General features: G+C 33.2%; 1 protein-coding gene across 9 annotated transcripts in view; it reads right to left on the bottom strand.

Moving 5' to 3' along the window:
* Positions 1-5,394: 5,394 nt before the first annotated feature.
* LOC125050392 (band 4.1-like protein 4) overlaps positions 5,395-23,464 on the bottom strand; it is a 42,483-nt gene continuing 24,413 nt past the window's right edge. For 2 of the 9 annotated variants that reach the window (XM_047650241.1, XM_047650235.1), the window contains exons 6-21: positions 21,317-21,437; positions 20,397-20,484; positions 20,008-20,160; positions 18,974-19,128; positions 18,167-18,261; positions 17,331-17,409; positions 15,530-15,718; positions 14,756-14,905; positions 12,929-13,001; positions 12,372-12,457; positions 11,255-11,437; positions 9,726-9,854; positions 8,572-8,805; positions 7,872-8,082; positions 6,710-6,882; positions 5,395-6,384 (exon numbers count right to left, since the gene is read on the bottom strand). In XM_047650241.1, coding sequence (XP_047506197.1) covers positions 6,369-6,384; positions 6,710-6,882; positions 7,872-8,082; positions 8,572-8,805; positions 9,726-9,854; positions 11,255-11,437; positions 12,372-12,457; positions 12,929-13,001; positions 14,756-14,905; positions 15,530-15,718; positions 17,331-17,409; positions 18,167-18,261; positions 18,974-19,128; positions 20,008-20,160; positions 20,397-20,484; positions 21,317-21,437 — 2,135 coding nt within the window. In that variant the 3' untranslated portion in view covers positions 5,395-6,368. Of the gene's footprint in view, positions 6,385-6,709; positions 6,883-7,871; positions 8,104-8,571; positions 8,806-9,725; positions 9,855-11,254; positions 11,438-12,371; positions 12,458-12,928; positions 13,002-14,755; positions 14,906-15,529; positions 15,719-17,193; positions 17,215-17,330; positions 17,410-17,822; positions 17,838-18,166; positions 18,265-18,973; positions 19,129-20,007; positions 20,161-20,396; positions 20,485-21,316; positions 21,438-23,464 lie in introns of all 9 variants that reach the window. The other 7 variants (XM_047650272.1, XM_047650249.1, XM_047650257.1 and 4 more) reach the window with 7 other exon arrangements.

Raw genomic sequence — 23,464 nt, forward strand, 5'->3', positions numbered from 1 at the left:
CAGCTTTTTGAATCTGTTTCGTGATCATATTTTTTTGCCTGACACACCCGTTGACTTTTTGTACGAGCGTTAGTTGCGCACATAAACAGAAAGGACATAGGGTGTACAAGCGAGGTTCGAACGTACGACCTCAGGAATCGCTGCTACTAGAACAACACTGCTCACTGTTAATTAATGATAAAACGGACATTAAGCATAGTGAAATATCATCATTGATTGAGCAAGTAGGTATCAATCAACCTTGATGATGCAATAAATTATTATTTCAAAAGAAAACATAGCCACGATTTCCGCACTACGATAATCAACTTTACTAAATATAAATGCAAAATAATAATGTCTGTGGTTACGAGACTTCATACAAATACTCGTATATCAACTCCGTAGTAAACTACTTGTATCTTTCAAAATTTTGTACAAATAAACTAGGTAGACGGTTTTATATCAAAAGTCGCCACACATAAAATATATTGTGCAACATACAACGTTCAGGCGTGGCAAAGCGAGGGTTTCCCGTTTATTGAATCACGAGGGGTGTTCTGTTACGAGATAATTGGAGAACCGTATAAAGACATTAATAACAAAACAGTTATTACGAAGGATCGAGACATCCGCTTGTTATTTCTAAAACAAGAAAAAGTCGAACGGATGTATTAAGGAAAATCACTCTTGGATAGGTTTTAATCTATTTGTCCAATGCTCATGTCCAAAAATAGGTGTATTTCCGAACGATAAAGGAAAATTTTACTTCATTTTTCAGGCATTATCACTTGTCAAAAGAATCGCACTATATTTTTAATACATATATTTCAAACAAACATATATTTATAAAAATTTATGCACACTTTTCAGTGAAATTTTTAATATGCTTTCAAACAAAAAAAATTACCGTTCCCAGAAATGAAATCAAGCAACAGATGGCCCTATGCAAAGAAAATAAACTCTCATAAATTATATTTATAGTTTGTACCAGTTTTATTTAAACAATGTCCAATTATTCACGAAATACGAAGAATAGAAAATCGAAAACTGTCTTCACTTCTCTGATATAAAAAAACGGAACATCATTTATAAAGAATATTATTAATGTAGAAAGTTCTATTCGTAGCGTCGTAAGTCGAGCTCGAAGTCACCGGCTTACTTGAACTTCTCGAGTTATATGACAGGTTATCATGTAGAGTACTGAAACATTCGTAGACGTTCGTATGTAGTGTAACATTTCCTGAATGTTGGTACAAAGCTAAATCAGACGTTATTTCTGAAGACGAAGCCCTTAATCAACTAACGCCCTTTGATAACCGAGCTCCTTACAAGGTGACTTTATTCAATATTGTAGTGTGACATACATTTACGAGCGGCGTAATGTACCACGACATCGCCATAACATGTAATAGTAACTTACTTATTTTTCTTCAATATAATGGTATTCGAGAATTGGCACTAAGTATCCTCCCGCATATTTAAATCTGTTATTGACATATATCTACAGCTGTAGACAATTAGGTATGGTGCGATTAGTCATGTATAAAAGTTATATACTTACTACACTCTTCAAAATAAATACTTAAGCAAAAAATATTTACTACCCAGTTGATGCGAATTGTATTTAATATTCAAGTCAAAGAAAAGATTAATTGAATAAACTTTTTACAAAGAACTTTTAAAGTTTGTTAAAAAATTAAATAAGACCAAATAGGAAATTCAAATTTAAAATCGAAAGCAATTACATTGTGTAGGCAAAGGGTGTTAATTTGTTTGTTAAATTAATTTTGGCGTTGAAATATTTTATAAGGAAATCGCGTTCTAATTGGATTATAATTTTAGCAACCGTGCAATTTGGCATTAATTTTTTTTTTTATTTAAAAGGGCCTACTTTTGAAATGAGAGACTTAAATGAAAATAGACAAAATGGTTTTAAAGTCTATCAATTATCGTTTGTATTTATTGAATTGATTACTAAATATTATTAACTAGAAAGCCAACATTAATATTTACCATTTTGGATATTTTTTAATGTTTATTGGCCTCGATTGCTTATTGTTGACGCATAGTCTCTACAACCTGGGTAAGGTTTGATTTCCGGCGAAAATTAAATTGTATACGTTAATCACAGTTTTCTAACAAATCAAACTAAGAAAATTATCTATAATCTTTTTCATACTAATAATATTATATTTAAACCTTTCATTTACAACTATTGGAGTATTGCCATTCAAAGGCTCACATTGAAAGCGACATACATGTCGATCTTTTGTAATGAACAGTATGCATTGGACCGAATAGTTTCCGCATTCTATTAGCACTTTTGAATGTCATTGTCACTGTGCTAATTGCGACTATATTACGAGCTGTATTCAACGTTACAATTTGCATATATTGCGAATAATTGTGATTAATAAATTTGTGTTTTTAATAATAATTTGTTATAAATTACTACTTACTTAGTTTAGGCTTCATATAATTTAATCATATGTTTAATAATATTTATGTATGACACAGGTATTTCTTTATTTAAAAGGGTTCCCGAATCTTACACATTATAATGCATTGTTGTCAAATGAATAAACACATTTTTATTTTTATTTTATCTAATATCTGATATATTATCAAACGGGATGTTTGAAGTCGAAATTAATCAATAAGCAATATTAGTAGGAAAACCTGTTTCTGCTCTTGCTAATAAAAAAGACAATTTAAATATATAATTTATATTTATGAGCATAAAATTAAAAAGGAGTTAATGTTTCCGCCCTAACCATTTACCTATATGGGAATCGTTGAGTAACGAAAAGTGAACACGTGTAACAAGCAGTACAATAATTGTTCCACTTGTCGCGGGAGCAATATTTAAAATCTGCTAAGCACGAGAGCGATCTTGAAAAGGCAAGGTTGAGGCAAGTTGTAGAGGACCGGCCCTACGTCTCTGCCGCAGCGTCGAATTAATTTTTCCAGGCAGTTGACTTCGAATGTGTTTCCGGCTTGCCTCAACTCGAAAGCAAACTTTTCGTGTTTACATTACTTTAAATTCTTTCAACTCCAAGCTTTGCTCACGATACTTAGCATAGTATCATTTACAGAGTATATTTATTTCTTGTTTCGAAACGTTTTGCCTTTTCACTTAAGGAAAATTGCACTTCAAACACTTGTTAAAATTTTCCCCTTGTACATATTTGCGCTGTTAAAAAGATAGCAACGTTAACGTTCAGCCTAGCGATTTTTATTGCTGTTATTAGGCATAAGTTTGTACTTGCTAATATAAGTTTAAAAATCATTTTACGTGGAATTGCTTCACGCTTGCTGCTAAAGAGATTTTGCAGAATAGGCATCTTAAAGATTAGAGGCATACTTCTTCTCCTTGACACTAGAACATTTATACAACCTCCAAACGAGAACCTGATATTGTTTTTAATTAATAAAAACGAAGTTAAGTTATTTAAATTACAAAACATTTCTATTAGAAATTCCATTTTATTTTTAGTATTTAGTTCGAATTCGAGAATATCAAAACAAGGAAAATAAAATAAATATACGTTTTAATACGGACGACGTTTCGCTGTAGCAATAAATGCTAAATACCGGGGGCCATAAGCTCCCGCTTAAACATTATATATGATGTGCACTCAGCGAGATTACAGCTAAGGTGTCTTCTCTATAATGTTTAGAAATGTATTTTGAATAAATTATTTTTTACTGTTTCTCGTAATTAAATTACTTTTTCTCCTGAATCTCCAATGAGAATTCACCTGTATGTATGTATGTTACCGACTCCTTCGGACTAGATTTTGACCCACTTTTAACGGACAGATTTAATTCAAACTTTGCGCACCTGTTAAAGATCGATGACAATGCAATAATCTGAAAAAAATTAACTAAAAAAATAAATATAGTTTAAAAAACTAAAAAAGACTGGTACAAAAAATACTGGTATTATTGTGAAAAAGCGTGGGGCGCTCTGTGCCATATTTTTCGTCTATCGAGCAACCCACGCTTTTTCACAATAATACCAGTATTTTTGTTCATTACCATTTTCAGCCTAAATTAGGAATTATTTTTCACTTTTTAGTTTGATGTGCTTTAAGTGCGTGTTTTTTAGTTTTTTTAACCTATTTTTATTTTTACCGTTATTTCATAAGCTTATGTAGTAGACATATGTAGTAGTTTTTGTGCTTTCAAAAGAAAACAAATATTTTTAAGCTGTGAAACAAACCGAGACAATAATTTAAAAACACAATATTCAACCTTTCAAAAAATCCTGAATAGCAAATGTACATCTGACAAGACCAATTTTACTTAGTCTAGTTTGAATCTAATTTATGCTAAAATGATAACATGTACGTCTACGCCAACACGCAATTTCACTTTCCAATTTACGGGATTGCCTTGTCTGCACTCTGATTTTACGCCTTTCAATTAACCAGTAATCATACACGCCCCGGGAACCCTTTCATTAAACACTGGTAATGAGTTTTCACCCTTCGTCGAATAGTGGACATCGGAGCAGACGGGATGGCACCTTTTTCGACTTTTTCTCATGTCAGCCAATTGAGCTCGAACGGGAACATACAAGCTTTTTCAATACATGCATTCAGGACAGGCTAACTGGATTAAATCTCTCATCTTTTTATCTTTTATAACAAAATTTGTCTAGTTATTTGAATTTCACTGACAAGTCATATGATCCTAATGCAGTTTTATGTTTGGGAGCGTCGTGCATGTGATCTCACAAAAAAAATAATTTAATAGTACATATATATCAATTAATAATAATTCTTAGGGTACGATGAATATATTTTGATTTATAACTCACCTATATATTTTCTAAATAGGAAGGACGTGATTACAAAAAAAATATGCTTTTGTTTCATTTATTTTTATGAATTAAAACGTATTGCTATTTTTTAGTTTTTAGTGAAAACATCTTTGCCATAATTATTGATTGACATGTTCATACTATTATGTTTACAGCATAATAATAACTATCGTAAGTACTGAAGATAAAATGGGTCAATGTGTACTAACATAAACAAGGCATGAACTAATGTAGAATACATAACTGTCAAAGAATAAAACTTCAGTTCATGAAATCCTCATTAGTAGTAATAGTCCATCCGATATCTGCGACAGTTTAATTAATACGCTATACCTTTGTTGAATCGATAATCGCCTTCGATATTAACATTAATTAACAAGGAACTCTGATGAGGATTTATGTAGTTATTATACAATGCTAGTATATTAAATTCGCATTGTGACATTTATGATACCTTTGTAGGATAATGTGAAATTTTATTATGTAATTGAATTGATTTAGATTATTGCATATATAGGTTATTTATTGGAAAAATACCTTACTAAATTTCATTTTTCAAAGGATATGAAACAAAAAGTCGATGGTTTGTAAATAAGAATTTTAATATTGAACATCATGAATGTACATAAATTACGAACTGGAATTCAGGGATTGTAGAAATTTATAAATCAACTTCAGTCTTGTACAGTTCTAATTGACTGTTAATTAACATTTCGAAACAACAGCACGTGAATTCTTATAATGAGGCCGCATCGGGTACATAGCTGTATTATCGCGTGAAGTCAGACGCAAATAAATTAGGAGCAGTGGCCGATTACGATTTTCTCTCACGACTTTTTTAATTCTAAAACAGTATTTTCAATATTCGTGAAGTATGTTATTCTTAATTTAAAAATTAACACTGGCAGTGGAATATGAAATTATCTTGAATACTGGAGACATCGACTACGAGAAAAAATCGTTTTATAGCAGCCATTGATAACGACTGATAACCTACGCCTATACGTAACCTTTAAATCTACATAACAAATGTACACAATTACTTATACCATACTTAGTATATAAGTAGATGCTAGTAATACGTCTATACCCGTTATGGAATAAATAAGTTAGAAAAATATTACACGGAGTACATACAATACAGTTTTCTAAAACATTCATTGAAGCCATTGAATATATTATTTAGACCACCCACTTCTCTGATAAAAAATAACCGAGGATCGAACCCGGGATTCCGGTGTCCTGCGTACCAGTGCTAAGAGCATAAATACTTATAAAAACGAATAGTTCATAAAAATCTATACAGACTTAATTATTTTATTTACGAATATTATACTCAAATCCGCATACGTCTAGCGATTCTTTGGCACAAAAATATTTTATATCGTCCTACAAGTGGACAAATCCTTTTCCAGATAAAAGATTTTCAAAAGACATTGCTTTTTATTTTACAAATATAATTACATAGAAAACAACAACTGCGCTTTCGCTAGCGTAGTTTATAACTCTGTGCTCATTTCAGTTCCTTTGCCATCCGACGTCTCCCCCATCGCCAGATTCAGTTGCTCTGAAGCCTGTTAAGAAAGAAAAAATACACCTTCTTCTAAAAATCCTAGACAATTAGTGACACAAATTAACACAAACACAAATGGGTACAGTTAGTGGTTAGTTAATTGTTAGTTAAACCTTCACCGGCATGCGAATACCTGCAATCGGGGTGGGGCGAACGTGCAATCATTCCGCTACGATGCAACACAAAGATTTTGATGCGACTACGACTCTTAAGAATTTTAATGAAACGGCGAAAATTTTGGTAACAGATAGAACTAAGTAATATGATTTTTATTAAAAATATCAATAAGGTCGTAAGTCGCATCACCTGTACACAATTATACTTACTGTGTGCTTTCAATAAGGGGTTTAAGTATTATGTCGAGGGTGTTGTCGTGTCGTATATGCCTGGCGTGGGTCCGGGGCAAATTCGCGTTGCAGTCGCGAGATTCGCGCGAAGGCCGCATATAACGTCTCGCCAAGGAAGCGCTGTCGCCTATGTTGTTGTTGCTAGCGTGTTTCTGCCCAATCATACGACAAACTACCGATGCGTGCAATTTACACGCAGTGAAACGGAACACTTCATACGTACGTAATTATTGACGGAATGTTGTATATATCTTGAGTATAACTAACTTATTATTGGTCAAGCTATCGCAAACAAACCAATTCACAAATTTATGTTCCGTTTCACTGTCAAATTAGAAATATATATCAACTTACTTGTCAATGTGAAGTTGATTTTAAATATATATATGAAGAACCCAAAATTTTACCCAAAGGCATAGTGTTTCATCAATATTGCTTTCTTACAGAAATAAGATTAATATACCATAGACTTATTAAGCCCCATTTAAAGCAAGTTCAGCGGAGCGTGATTAAATTTAAAATTAAAATGATCAAGAGTGATGAAATAGAATTTACATTTTAAAATTCTTCTGATTGTTCATTACTGGAAATCTCCGATATTAAAAAGAAGTAATGAAATGGCCTTTATAACATAGCAGCAGCCTGTACAAAATTAACGTTTTAGTGGCCCAGAAACAGGAGCTGCGGTCACGGCAGCCCTCGTAATGTGTTTGAACTTATTATCTGATATATCTAAAAGTCAGTCACTTTTTTGTTCAAATTATTAACTTTTGACTATATGACATTTCTCACGTTGTTGTTATCGTTACAGAATTTTTATTTTACATCATAAATTATAATATTGAATTACTAAAGTGATCATATCCGGCTCGAAGGACCGTTTAGCATCAATAAATTATCAGCAAATATAAAGTAAGCTTAGACAGCTGGATAATGCATTCTAGGAAATCAGAAGTGTAGGATACACTGGGCAATGTACTACACTATTCAGCTGTCCATGAACAATGGCTTTTATTCGTTCTTTATTGATAATTTGCCTTCCATCTTATAAAACTAAAACATTTCTGACAGTTTATGGCATAATCGATATTATTGTACTTATTACGAGGGCCACCAATCGGTTAGAAAGCAAAGCACTCACGAAGAGAGAGAAGCCAGGGTGGGGGTGTACAGGCGTATGTCTCCTAGTGGCTGCGCTATCACTCGCCACGGAGACAAGTGAGCGCTGGGAGCCTGAAACCCTTCGGGGCGCAGCCGGTGGACGCCGCCACACCCCCACCCCCTCGCCAACCCACGCCCTACTCACAGGAGCCAGGGAAGCGCCCGCGCCGCATTTCGCGCTGTCTGAAGACCTAAGGGGAATAAAGCAAAGCCTGATCATAATGATCAGCAAATCTCGTCTTAAATAACTGGTAATAAGGGTCTTACCGAGAATCTAAATTAATGTTTTTGTCAAGGATGTGAATTTCTATGTCCCAAACCATTTTTATTATAAGCAAGAAGACAGATTTTTCATTTTCCAGAACGATCCAATTATTTATCGTTAAGTGACCAAGTCATCCTGGTCTATACTCAGAGGGCGATACAAACTAAGCAACTAAAAAATCTAAATAATTTCAGGGGATTATATTTATCCTCACACAAACATTACAAATCCATATAATGCATATATTATCCATTATATGGCACTAAAAATCGGCATAGACACGGGATGAGCGTGTAACAATCACCATTGGTTTTATAAATTTTCGCTACATTACACTTTAAACAGTATATTATGACTAGTTATTTATATATGATAGCTATCGTTTGATGCTTTTTGGGCTTATGAGTAATCTCACCTTTCGGAAGAATATGCGTAGTCCTGATCAGCTCCCAATCCGGAATCCGTGTGCTCGTGCGAGACTCGCGCGCTCCCAATCAATTCACCGCTCGAACTATTGCTATTACTGTTTGTGACTGGACTATAAGGGTTGTTATTTACTGGAGTAGTCACTGAGCCCTTGTACCCATTGTTTGAGAGGAAATCGTTGCCTGAACGAAGCGCTGGGTCATCGTAGCAAGGATAAATCCGCCTGGAACAATTTTTTATGGGTTTTCTAAAGAGTTGAGAATTCTGACATAAATGATTGCGGATTTCTTTTATATGTGCAATAAAATTAACCACTTAGTAGTCAGTTAGTTTAAATGTTTGGTCTAGACAAATAATCATCAAAAGATTATATAATCCATAACATTTCTACCGCAGCTAACAAAAAGAAACGTTTCTGAACAGAAATGAACGTACGTAGGTTCGATAGCAGTTTGTGATAAATTCTCTCTGAGTATCTGTCATGTCTCATTAAATTTACGAGACTGTCTACAATGTTACCTTTTATAAAGTTTATTTTATATAAAAATATTTGTTGGCTAAGACAAAGCCTTATCTTTGCTCATATTTAGAACTCTCGAGAGAACTTCATAACCTCGTACTGAAAATTTTCCATAAGACGGAAACTTTAAGGGTACGAGATGTTTGTTAATTATTGTTTACGGTTATTCGCACGATATCGCCAACGCAGAATAAAGTTAAAAAAGAAATTCGTTATTTATAGTGAATTTATTTTGTGTCGGCTAGCTATATTTAGTTACGACAGCAGACAGTAATAAATAACTTGATATTATTTAAAACAATCGTAGTCGCTATAAGTCGTAGATTTGTCTATGAAAAGAACATTTGACGTCTCTTTTTAAAACATAAAACCTTGTTTCGTATTTTTATAGCGCTCCCTAAATTCAGTGTTGTACACTCAATCCAAAGAAATAGATCTTACTATCAGATATAACAGTATACACACTCATTTGGTGTGTTTAAACGAAGGCACAGAACCGTAAGTCGTTCCAAGTTATCTTACAAGTTACAACAACGATAAAGTTGTATGTCATTAATGTCGTCAAAGATGAGTATCGTTTCAGAGGACAAAGCAATAAGAAGGGATAATAGGCAAAGTCGAACCTTCCATGTTTCTCGTTAGTCCTATGCGCGCTGAGAGTGCTTGAGACCGATCTGAGTGAGCCTTGATTGTGATTGTCGTGATCACTTTTGTGACCCTTCTCTCGCCTTGACAGAGATCCGTGCTCATTCCTGCGTAATAATAAATAAAAATAAATAATACAATTACTTTACTCTGATAGGTGATCGAGGGGCTGGTGCCGCAAGATTCAATATTGAAGAATGTTTGAAATTTTTAACACTGGTTTGATAATAGTACTACAATGACAACTCTGGAAAAGTAAAACAAATTGGAGAGCAATTAGTCTAACCGCGAACAAGTTGCTCGTCACGAACTGGATAAATATTTTGCAGGCACGTAGGTAGGTAAAATGCTGAAAATTGTGTGCCCAAAGCTCTTAATTCTTTTTAAACGATAAGTGTATGTATATGTCTCAAAAGTTCATAATTAGTTGATCGATTTTAAAAAAAGTAAGTCGTGTATCAAAAAAGTGTTTATTCATTATTAAAGTACACATTTTGGGAAATCATTTCTTAAAAATAATACCGTCCAAATGTAGACCTTCGCGTTCGCGGCACTCATTTAATCGAACAATAAAATTACTTATGACGGCTCGGCACGTGGACTCAGTGATGGCTGCCATTTCGTGACGGATATTTTCTTTCAATTGCGCCAGAGAAGTCGGCTTATTGGCGTAGACTTTAGATTTCAGATAATCCCATAAGAAAAAATCCATAGGGGTTAAATCAGGACTGAGCCAATTTATGTCACCTCTCCTGGAGATCAATTTGCCTGAGAAAATTTCACGATCTCGTGGCAGAGACGTATTGGATGTGTGTGACGTTGTTCCGTCCTGCTGGAACCATGTTCTTTGGTTATAGCCAGAAAAGTTTTAAAGGTTAGGCACCAAGAAGTCGTCTAACATTTTCACATAACGCTAAATAAATAAATGTAAATTTTCTTTTGAGACACCTTTTATATATACTTTTCGTGAGAAATCCAACTTACATTACAAATGCTAAAGTTTGGTGGAAGTTTGTTATTGATCTCGCCGCCTCACATTTAATGTGGATGAAATTTTACACAGATTAATATAGTGTGAACTAGTTATAATTGTTATATAGTAAATAGTTAATACGTGAGTTGTATAGTTAAGCGTAATATGTAACATTTTCGTGCATAATTTAGTACTTCGGGTATGTTCTTGAAATATCTTGAAAAATATTCTAAAATCTAATATAAATAACTGTAGAGTTTATATCTCGCGTAATTTCCTTCGTAGATATTAGTAACGAATAAATTGGTCAAAAATTTTAAAGGGTTAGTAAAGTACCATTCTAATCGTTCGTTCCATAAAAATCGATCCAATAGTTTTTGAGATTGTTTGTTACAAATTGTTGTTTTGTATAGTTAGTAGTAATAAGAGTAAATACTTGCCACATTGAGTTGATTTGCCGTAATGGCTAATTAAACAAATAAATAAGTTCTATTTTACAGTTTTTAATTAAATAAGTAAATACGGAAGACTTACGGCTTATGCTTAGAGGTAGTCCGGAGTTTAGTGTGACGAGCGTGGCTGGTTTGAACAACTGTGTACGGTATCTCTTTTAACTGCTCTTCAGTCATACCCGTAGTATCCACAAGGGAAAACTCTAAGTGCTGTTTCAACTCAGTCGGCAGCCATTTTTTTTCGTTTGGCGAACCGGACCGTGATCTACAGGGACATTAATACAATTAAGAGACGATTTTTTTTATAATTGAAGCATTTTGTATAAAATTAGGTGGCTGAGGATGATGGCCATACTTAACTGGTCTTTGAAGGACCCGTGATTTAACCTATTTTAATTATTTAAAAGAAATATTAGAGTTTTGAGTATTTATTTGATCTCCTGTTTATATAAAGTAATAAAATAAGCCATAAGCCAACTAAGTATTAGTTGATATTATTAAAAACAAAACGAAAATACATCGATTGTAAAACTATTTTAGTTTTAACCTTAAGTATGAATTTCTTATAATTAACAAAACCTAGTCCGAATTTTTCAAATAAAAAGCGCTAAAGTATTTTTAAAATGGCTCTGTTAAACTCTAGGTTTACTGCTAACGGTTTGTGGCAAAGCTATCAAAGAGGTTAGGACGCGTGCCAAGTTGGTTCGGGTTAAAAGTTAAAATGATACCAGTTTGAACAAACTTCCCGAGCTAGATATAGAGGGCCATTTTTTATAAAATAAATTTTTATTAAAGCTTCTTTATTGTAAGTAGTTCTTACTCTATTTCAGTTGACAGATGAAATATTATAATATATCTATAGTCTATATTAAATGAATTAGATTATAATATTTTAATAAATGCCGATGTTCGAGAATTTAATAAAAATAAAAATATCCACGTTTCTGCTATTAATTCAGAAGGTTAATAACTCACGAAACCAAGTCCTCCATATAGCCGACGCGTATTCTTTATAGCTTTTGCCTTATTGCTATTTTTAATTATCAAGGCGGTTATTATAAAATGGGATTGAATCATCATACTTAAAATTTAATCTTTATCTTTCCTTCACTATAAAGTTACCCAAACATAATAAAGAATAATATAATTGCATTGCATTTAACCATTTGAGACTTGTGTATGAGAATGTTAATATTTACCGATGTTTCCTGTGTCTTCGTGGTCTGTGCGATGATCGATGCGTTCCGATTTCCGGCTCCATTTGTGAACGACGAACGTTCGCAACCTGTGCAAATAAGTCTATGAATAAAAGTCAACTATGACTGTTGGCTTTTAAATTTCGGTAGCATATTCTGTGACAAATAGAAAAAATAGGGTATATTTGAATTTTGTTCGAATATCTATATGAAACAAACTTTTCGTGTAAATGTATGAATGTATACCTAGCAACATTATCCAAACAAAAGTGCAATAGATAGGATAAAAATAACGATACCAAAGTCTTTGCGTGTCTTATTTGTAATTATATTATTACAGACAAGAAAATCATTATAATTATCGAATATCTCCTCTACACACAATCCTAAAGAAAATATACTACGAAGCTTACGACTTATAAACAAATTAAATGACTAAACAGTCTCAAATAATTACCCATTTAATCCGACAATAACACTTAAAGCTGAGCACGAAATAAATAATAAAGATAATCTGCATCATAAAGTTAATTAAAAGGGCAATCAAGCAGTGCACTTACTTGCACTCCAGCGCCCGCCGTCTGTCTTAATACTTCCTTCCATTGTGATTCCGAGTCGACTAGCTCGTACCCTCTGAAAGAAATTAAGCCATTAATAACCCGCAATGACCAGTTCTTTAAGATATAGATTGAAGTGCTTTAACAAATGAAGCGAAAGGTACTTTAGTAGCCATTTTTTATTCAAGATATGGCTTCCACGAATTTTCCAGTGTATTTTAGACGCGTTTTGCTTGTCAAAGGTTCTGATTTCATGAAAAATAATATCCATTGGACAGTTCTTAAAGATATAAATTGAAGTGTTTCAACGAATGAAGCGAACGGTTCTAGTAGCCGTTTTTATTTAGGAATTGACGACGTTTTATATTTTATACGAGTTTCCTTATGCAAAGTATTTATGGAGAATAGTATTCACAAAGCGAGGAGTTGAAATTCACTTTTGAAAAACGAAGCGACGGTCAGGACTATTTTGATTTTGGATTCTCAGGGAACTCTGTCGACAATTTTCTATTCTAATTTTAAAAACATATTTGTAGTCTTATCAGTGTAATATTTCAATTATCTAATATTATAGTTGGTTAACGCTTCTAAAATATTTATAAAAAAACGAAATTTCACACTGAATAGAAAAATTTTAATTTTTTAAAATCATTTTTCGTTAACGGCAGCATATTAAACTCGAAAGTTTTAGCGTTTGATTCCGGGTGAGACGAATTGTTTTGAAAACAAAATCTGATTACGTAGTACTAAAGATTAGTGGGATGTTTTTTCTCCATATCTAATTCGGCTGTTAAAGGACTTCTCTTAATATTGATTGCCTCATACTTTCAGAGATCTCTTATAAAAACTTTAGATATTGACTTCAAATTACACACATGAATAAGAAATAGAAAATCATATTACGCAACCATCTTATGGTTAAAATTACAAAAAGATTCGCAATTTTATAATAATTTAAAAGAAAGATATTGCTTGGAAAGGTTTTTAACGAGTTTATTATTTATAGAGATTAGTGGATTTGACACTTCAACCGTTGTCGACCCGCGAAGAATGAAAATATTTTTCATATATTCTATTTACACCATTCATACATTTTTTTAATTAAATTATTAGACAGCTAAAACACGGTATAAACTACGCATATACTACCTATTCATAACTTTCGGACACTCATGTGATTATTCTATTATTTGTACTGAATAAAATTGATTTTTAAATAGGAACCTTATGCCCGCTGTCCCCACTATAATATAATCTATACTAATATTATAAAGAGGAAAGGTTTGATTTTTTGTTTGTTTGAAATGAATAGGCTCCGAAACTACTGGACCGATTTTAAAAATTCTTTCACCGTTGGCAAGGTACACTATTCCCGAGTGACAAAGGCTCATTTTCAAAAAAAATAGGGATGCTTACTAAAACTTGAATAAACTAACCCAAGGTGTAAAAAAATAAACAAAAAACTTCCTTCAATCGTGTGCGCTGCGAAAACTATTAATGATAGAACAAAATGATGTATTACTTTTTTTAGGACACATCACTACCTATAAAAATTGTCTTGACCTTTTTTTTTTTTATTAAAACGCCACCGCTAGAAAAGACTCTTTATTCGTACCTAGGTATTGATCCTTATCAAAATAATTACCAACGTTTCACATAAGCTAATTAATGGCATAACCACCAAAAAAGCATGGTGGATTGGTGTTCTCTTGCCTTTTCTCTTGAATAGTTTACTACTAGGTAATATAACAAAAATCTTAGCCACAGCAACGCTTGGCCGAGTCTACTAGTTATTTTGTATATAATTAAAGAACTTTGTGAAATACTCACTTGGATTCAGGCTGTGGTTCATCCCGCTCTGAAGCTGAGTCGTGCTTATGACGTGACCGGTGACGTCGATGTTTTCGCCCGGACCGGCCGGAGCCGCGCGACAATTCACTTTCCGCGTCTGATTGCTGACGCCGCGATCTATGTCTGTGTCTAGAGGTTTTTTTTATTTATCAATATTCGACGTCTCTATTGCATATTAATTCACGTTTATATCCGCTTAAAAAGTTTTTTGCAATAGTTAATGACAATATTATTAATCAATATACATAATATAATTCCACATGCCTACAATCTTCTAAGAATTTTGGTTCTTGAAACGACTTTGGTTTGGAAATGAAATAAAAATATCGAGATTATTTTCTAAAAATAATTGTATAAATTGTTATGGCAGTAAAATTCCGAAATTAATCTTACTAAAATATTGCGCTGTTAACATTTTCTTTATTATTCAATGTTAACAGCGCAAGAGATTGAATATAAAAAGCTTTACGTTGGTTGAGTAAGGGATGTCTTCCAATAAATAAATTCTAGTAAAGTTGTTTTGTTATAGTCTTAAGTATCTAACAGAGGGATTATTTAGCGATATAGAAAACCTAAAGCCTCTATAAGGGCAAAGGATAACATCGTAGCACTGGCATGACTTAGACCCAAATACCCACAGAAGCAGGCTTAGTACTGATCACCTACTCAATAATATAAGGAAAGAAATCAAATTTATCTGAAAGCGAAGTTTTAAAACTTGATTTTTTTTAAAACTTTTAAGAAGAAACGTACTTCCGATTAGACCTCGAATCATTTGAGCTCTGTGAATCAACGGACGCAGATCTGTGTCTGGGTGCAGGCGGTGGTCTGTGGGCTGTTGGTGAAGCGGAATATAAACCACGACGCGCCGGTGCTGACCGCGTTGATCGCGGCGATCCACCCGTTGTATGTATGGGTTCACAGTTTGCTTCGCCGTTGATGCTATAAAATATACTACGCTAAGATCTTATTTAATGAATTAGTAGATCTATTCCTAACAGGAATACTATAAGCTTGATGATTGATCCTGCATATGGGTAATTAAAAATGCTTCACAACTCCACGTTTGCAACGAAAATAGTATTTTGAAAAGCCGAAATGGTAAACATAAATTGATTTTATTATTAAAAGAGAGAAAAATAAAAGTGAATAAGTGAAGACAAAGGATGTAAATGGGCGGTATTAATGCTAAAAGCAGTTTTTTTTTTCAGACAACCCAAACATAAATAATGTAAAATTTAAAAAAATTGTATGGATACTTCTCACTAATACTAAGCAAAAGTGTGTAATAAATGGTTGTTTGATACTTTTTCACAAAAATTACTGAACAGTTTTTAATGACACTTTACAATAAGCTCATACATCAGAATAAGTGGTAAAATTTCCTCTTTGCGAACCATTCTTGCAAATACTGCAAGCGTTACACGATGGTGATATATATCTCATAAATCTAACAAATATAGTTATAGTTAAATATTACGATTGTAAATAACTAAAAAAAATATTATTTGTAAGTGTAACACTATGAATGTATAAGAGAAATATACAAGTGCATTTACAGTCTCTACCGTGGTTTTGACGCCAAATAAAATATGTATCAAAAATGTGTATAAAAATGTTAGTTTTTCTCGCCAGTGTTTTTTAGTATTATCGATTTAGTAATGTTATCAATAAAATATATGTATTTTTACACACTTGACATACTACCATGAAAATGCAGTCGACGTCTGTAAAAGGCTTTAGTTTTATACAGTATCCAGGTGCTCGTATGTTCCGAATGAATGCGAGTTCGCTTCAAATGAAAAGTGCCACTTAACTAACGTAGAAGGCAATTTTTAAACCCAATATTTGATGTCCGGTGGTTTGTTGCCTACTCTATCAGACTGACAAAAACAAAAATGTTGATTTCCTTCAGTTTCCCTATTCCTCACTAGTTATTCTGCTGTTACGTTTTTAAACAACAAAAGATTTTTATAGAAATAAAATTAGTTATCAACACAAATTTATTTGTGATTATATTATAAAATATTTCAACATCTTGAAATTCGAGCGGCTTCCATGAATCTAGGAGTCTAGCTATTTTATTTTTTCATCACAAGGATAGCGACTTGAACTTAAATATAACTTAAATATGTATGTAATTTCAGATTCAGTTATTATTAGTCTTTATCTAATTATTAGGTTAGTTTAACCTTGATCGTCTATGTGTTTTTGTTTTGTCGCAATGCTTACTGATTACTTAGCATTTCTTATTGATAGAATATGTCGTATAGTGTAATGGTTCTTTATAAACAGAAAACTTGGATTAAAAAGAGTGGCGAAAAGTATCTTGCTAGTTAACCTAGCCCGTACGCCCTTAATTTGGGAACTGGTAGTAAATGTAAATTTACTATATGAATAAATGAAATATGATTTACCTTGAGCACTTAATGATAATCCTGTAGTAGCATACAATTCAAGAAAATTATAGTAAATTAAAGACGCAGCAAAAATAGCATGATCAAAGATGTAAGGAAATTAAAAAAATATTAGCTTAATTAATTTGAATACTTACGAGTTGGGACGATGCACTGAGGTAGGTTGTTTCATTTCAGGGGGGCAATCTTTTATTCTTAAGTCTTCTAACTTTGGAACTGAAAAGGTTTAGGTACCAATTAATATACAATTTCATATATGAAATATTGAATGTGTTTTTGCGTTGACCCTTACACTATAGAGATTTATTCGTTGTCAAGATTTATTAACTTGTTTTTGTGTTTAAGACGCTTGATAAATGTTTCATACTAGATTCTAAATGTTAAATAGCGTGAAAGAACAAACAAATGTTTATTTTTCTAGAAAATTATATTTTCTCGTGTAAGAATGTCACTAGAAGTGCTGCTGTTAGCTTAGAAGACTTATCAATACAACGAACAATTTTATTGCGTATTCTGTTAAGCTTTTTATCGTTTTATTAGTATTTTTTGTAATATATATTTTATTTAAAGTATCGTTTCTTACAAGTCGGTATTATTGACGTAATTCTTATAATTATATTAATACATACCTATAACCATGCAAGCTGAATAAAAAAATGATACATTATTTTCGTAGCACAATTATTATATATCTTAGAATAAGTTTAGTATGTTTTATTAATAATCCTACTAGGATTAAGAATAGGAGCAAGCCGTCTTATCCTTTCTGTTACTAATTCATTTATAACAAAGGCTGAAATTTAGATAACTCGCAAAACACGTTCGACGATCACTAGAAATGATTTGTATTGTTATATTTGTAACAAATAAACTCAAAAACTACCGGACCAATTCCAAATTAAATTAATTTATTCCATTTATAGTATTTATGTATGACTTATTTTATTCATATTTTTAATGGAATTATTCTTACTGTCATGCAGAGATGTATATGAAGCATGCCGGATGTATCGCCTGGAGGGAGTCCGCGTGAAGTTAGGCGGTGGTCGGGGCCGAGCTCCGCGCCCGCTACTACAAAGATAAGCTTGTTGAAAGCCAGTAAACATCGTTTGCCTTATAATTCGGTTTTGTTCCTCTAGCCTATTTATAACAGGATATTTAAAAGAGGCCATAGCTATTTTCCTGTATGAAAAGTATTACGTAAAGTAGATTGGAAAACTGTGGAATACATATTAAGCGATACTGAATAAGCGTTTTCGTCGAACTTGTATACTTGCATTTATACATTTTGTTAACACTTGCTTGACGAAATCTGCACGTCTTTGGTACAAAGAACGCGTCACACAGAAAAGTCTGACCACCGACTTGTCAAAAGATTATTATTAATGTCACAGGCGCAGAAATGTCTCCTTCATCGACGTTTCATACAACTTGCCTCGAGTTTAGAAAACGTGAGTAAAACAAACCCCTTCAGTCATAAATAAAAGTTGATATATACAGAAGATTCTATAAGATTTACCATCTCAATTTTTAGTATTAAAATACGAACAACTTTTATGAATAAAAAAATAGTTTAAGTAGAAATCTTCAAACAATAAATGTTTGTGAAATATAATCAGTCTGCGTTATGTCTGAAAAATAAAGTGTGCTATTGCATAATATAACAAAGCTTCTAATTTTATCAAAATACATTAAACCATTTTAACACGACTACAATTTTTTATTTACATTTTAATGTTTATGATTTTTGAAAAAGTGATGTATTTGAATAATATTATACCTATTTCTCAATCTGGATCCCAATGTGAATATATCCGCGGAAGCCGGCGACGATTGTTGAAGGCGGAAGAAGTTATGGTGATCAGAACAACAACGCCATAAGTGCCTGCATGCTGCTCTCGTGGGAGATTCGAAACCGTAGGTAGATGTGTCATTCTAGAACCAAAACGATTTAAAACGATTCTGTTACACCACGGTATTCGTTAATTCTAATACTAGAAAAAAGTAGGAAACGCAGACAAATGCCATAATGCTATGTAAGGTCATTGTCATTTCGACGATGTCATTTCAGTTTGATCATACGTTTATTTTTTCGGCTTATAGTCATCGTCTAATCCAAATTTCAGGCATTTAGAATTTATTTCAGAATTTAAATAGCTAAAAGAAAATACAACGCCCATAAAAAGTCACGTATCATTACAATTTTAATAGATAAATTTAAAGAGCGACGACAATTTTATAAATAAAATTCTCCGGCTTTGATCAATGTTCTGTCAGAGAATAAATTTAAAAGCAATTTCAAGTTCATTCCCCTATTTTTATACACTTCAAAGGCGTATACAAATAAGGGTGGGTTATCACTTCACTCGACAGTGCGGTAAATGGCACGCTTAGTTCTCTGACTTATCTGTAATTGCCTGCTACGAATGTCTTAAGAAAACGTAGGCCACGTCTTTTGACTGACGTCTTATCAGATAGAGAAACGGGTCAAGCTTTCAATTCACACAATGTTTATTTTACCAAATCTACTATTGACATGTTACACCTGATTTAAGTACTTTCTAACATTAATCACATAAAAAATCGCGGAGAAATTTCTTTATGTTTTAATAATAAAAAAGTCTATATTTCTTAAGGAAAATCGCAGCAAAGCTTGCTCATTGATTAGTGCAGAAGTCGGCATAGTTATAAACTGTTCTGTACCTATGTATCATGGAACAAAGTTATGTTTCTGGACAGCTTAATTAGACTATAGGACCCTGAAGTTTGATAGCAGATAATATATACTTGTAATTAATGCAATATCTCACTCACGTTTTTGTCAGCGACGCGTATCATAAAGTATCGTCCTTTGTAGTAAAGTTTGGAAACTCGCGGCCAATAATAAGTGGCAACTGTATGCTTTCCTCGTAGAAGCAACAGGCCACTTGGCGCCAGTCCCAAAAAGTACTCCACGCTGTCTTCGCCCTGCATTAAATAGATCGTTAAAAGAATAACAGTGTTGAAATATGGTGGCAGAAAGCCATTTTTGTGTACTCATATTACGAGTCATTAAATACCCCATTCCTTATTTAAACAGACATTGATGTTTTTAATTTTAATTACATAAATTCGATTTTCAAATTAAAATCGATGGAGCCAAAGACTCCGGGAACAGACAATTTACCTTCATCGTAATTAAGGAGAATACGAAATATATTTACCAAGACAGGGTGGAGATCAACACCGTACATATCTAGCCATTTCACTTTGTCCAAATAGCTTAGCTCAGCCTGCGCGGGGGAAATACCACTGTAAAAATCGCATATATTTTCATTGTTGCTTTAGTATCATTATGACAACTAACTTAATATTTATAAAAAAAAAATATTATAATAATTTTACACATCCAGACTAAGCACTGTTTTATTAATTGGCAAGCACAAACCTATTTCTCTTTAAAAAAAAATACTTGGATATATTGCACTACGGACTTTGCTTGTTGTATATGCTTTAACAGAATCATTATTACTACAATATTTTTTCGTAGCTCTCTATAAGGGTGGGTTATAATTAACTTAGTCGAGTTTACTTAGACCTCACCTTCTCTATAGGAGTTACATATTAATATCTCTCAATTTTTACCAAGTCGAACCAGTTATAAACTACATATGGCGTGCAACGTAAATTCAGAACACATTTGTGTCGTAATTTAAAATAACAAACCATTTATCAAGAAATGCATTGGGTGGCGCATTTAAACGATAGATAAACGCAATTTGCATGTAATTGTGGCTTTGCGATGCCAAATGCTTGCCGCGAGGCGGCATGGCGGATGCAGCTATGCTGGTCTTTTTTACTAATAAATCTATCTATAATATGATAAATTAGAATCTATCGATACTCTTTTATTATGTTTGCAATTGACGTTATGAACTGTTATTCCATTTACATTTATAGAACAAACAATAATTTTAAACTCTTTTTTATTTATTTATAAGTAATCTAAAATCTACACATATACACATTATAAACGAAAACACTTAGACAATATACAACACAGTTACATTGTTAATCGAATTATACGAAATATAGAAGAGATTTTGTATCGCAGACGTCTAATTTTCAATATTTATAAACTTACTTCAGTGTCCTATGTATGTCGGCAGCTCGTCCTTCAAGTTCAGGGGTTTGATGCGCTAAGAATCGGAACTCGGAAACATACCCTGGACCATGTCTTCTTGGCTCATAATCTCCTAGTTCAGCTGTAATAAAAATAATAATCGTTTAAATATGCTGAAAAATTACAACGTCTTAGCGTAAGGGGATCCCTTATGATATCATAAAGTTCCCAAAGGATTTAGATATATTTAAAAAATCTTGGTTTATCTTTTAGAGAACAAAACACTGACCACATCAATAGATCGCTATATTAATGCATTTTTCTGATTCAGAATAGCAAATCCATTATGAAATAGGTATCTCTTATAGTAGTAGGTACCGTCATTATTCTAAGAGCTGGCTTGACGTATCTGTATTTAGGCCATGTGGAATAAGCCTCATCTCTAATGTGGACAATGCGAAGGTTATATGGTAGGTTCATACATTCGTGTGTACAATGACAACTTTAATCCCCTATAGTAAAACCGTTTAAAGCTCAAGTTGTAAATATATTTAATGCATGTGATTTTATTCTAATGGAGTAATTAAATGATGATTCGTGGGTAATAAAACCAGGAATAATAAAAAAACTTAATTAATAAGTAATACACGACGTAACGAATTCAGCTCTAAATTGTACTATTAATTTATCTTTGTGCTATAATTTGTTGTTACGGCAGAGGTTAAATTAGTAAAGAAAGAATCATTTTTAAAGTTTCAACACTCAGAAACGTTTGTAAAGGATAAGGATTTACGAATGTTCTTCGTAACCTGAATCAAAACTAAGTCGTACGTTTGATTATACGAGTATCACTATAACGAACCGTACTAAATCGTAATTAATTTACTTAAGTAGGGAGAATTGCCGTCCTAAATAAATACACACAATGTAATCTTATCCCAGACGATATAAGAAGCTTAATAGTGAAAGCTAACGTGTTGTATTTTCTCGATACTATAGGGAAGTGGATCACTAAGCTACTTGTGAGGGAAAACGGCGGATGTAAAGAGAAAAGAACTGCCATGTTTGGGAGACTAGAAAAAACTAAGGGCGTGAGTGATGCTGACACTTATTTCCCGTCGTTTATCTTTTTTTTCAGCTTCGGAAGTCGCATCTGGTGAATTTGTGAAAAAGATTCTTCCGTAACTTATGACGTTACAAATTATTTTTGATACGATACGTTTCCACATTCGTGGCGAATTTGTACCTACATAAAAAGTGTGTTTATATATTTTTCTTAATCATTACGGCGATTTCATTAATAAGACTTAAATTCACCCATATACGAACTTAGACTTGAATATTAAGTTGCTATTATTTACAATAAACAACACGACTTTCTAAATTAATTATCCCAAAAAAACCTTTGACATTTTAAGAATGTGAGAATAAAGTAGGTTATTTTTATCGCAATATTTAAGATGTAACTTGTTTTATTACGGGGTGGACGGGGAGCATAAATTTAAAGCGACTATATTTAAACACTCGTGCAACCGCTTACACTCTTAAGCCGCGTATCGACTACGCGCTCCAAGAGGGCGAACATTGGCGCGCGCTCAAGCCGCGCGCAATGGATACCACTTTGGAACGCGCGCCAATGTGTTCGTTGGAGCGCCCGAACGCGGAGCGGTCCGTTCCGACGGGTGTCGGTTTTTTACCACGCATCAATCGTGGCGCGCGCGCCAGTTGGGACGGAAATATCGTATTTTTTTGTGTTTGTTGCGCTCCCAATTATGGATAACCAAAGTTGCCGTAAATTAATACAACTGTATGGTACAAAAGAACTACTGTAGCAAAAGTTCTTCGTATCATAATAAATCGCTTAGAAAAGATGCTTGGAGAAAAATCAGTAGTGAAATGGGAGTCCCTATGCCGGAATTAAAAAAAAAATGACTGTGCTCCTATTATCGTACAGAAGAGAAAAATTTAGAGTATCTAAAAGCCAAGCTGACTGGCTTCCATGATGAAGGGTCGAACACTGGAACAGTTGCCACGCGCGCCAGGCGCGCTTAGTTGATATACTTCAAATATTTGGAACGCGTTTCACGGAAGGCACTCTCGGAGCGGTCATTCATGGCGCGCGCGCCAGGAGCGCGTAATCGATACCCAGCTTTAAGGTAGAACAATACA

Source organism: Pieris napi, chromosome 1 (genome assembly GCF_905475465.1).
Source record: "Pieris napi chromosome 1, ilPieNapi1.2, whole genome shotgun sequence".
Taxonomy (NCBI): Eukaryota; Metazoa; Arthropoda; class Insecta; order Lepidoptera; family Pieridae; genus Pieris; species Pieris napi.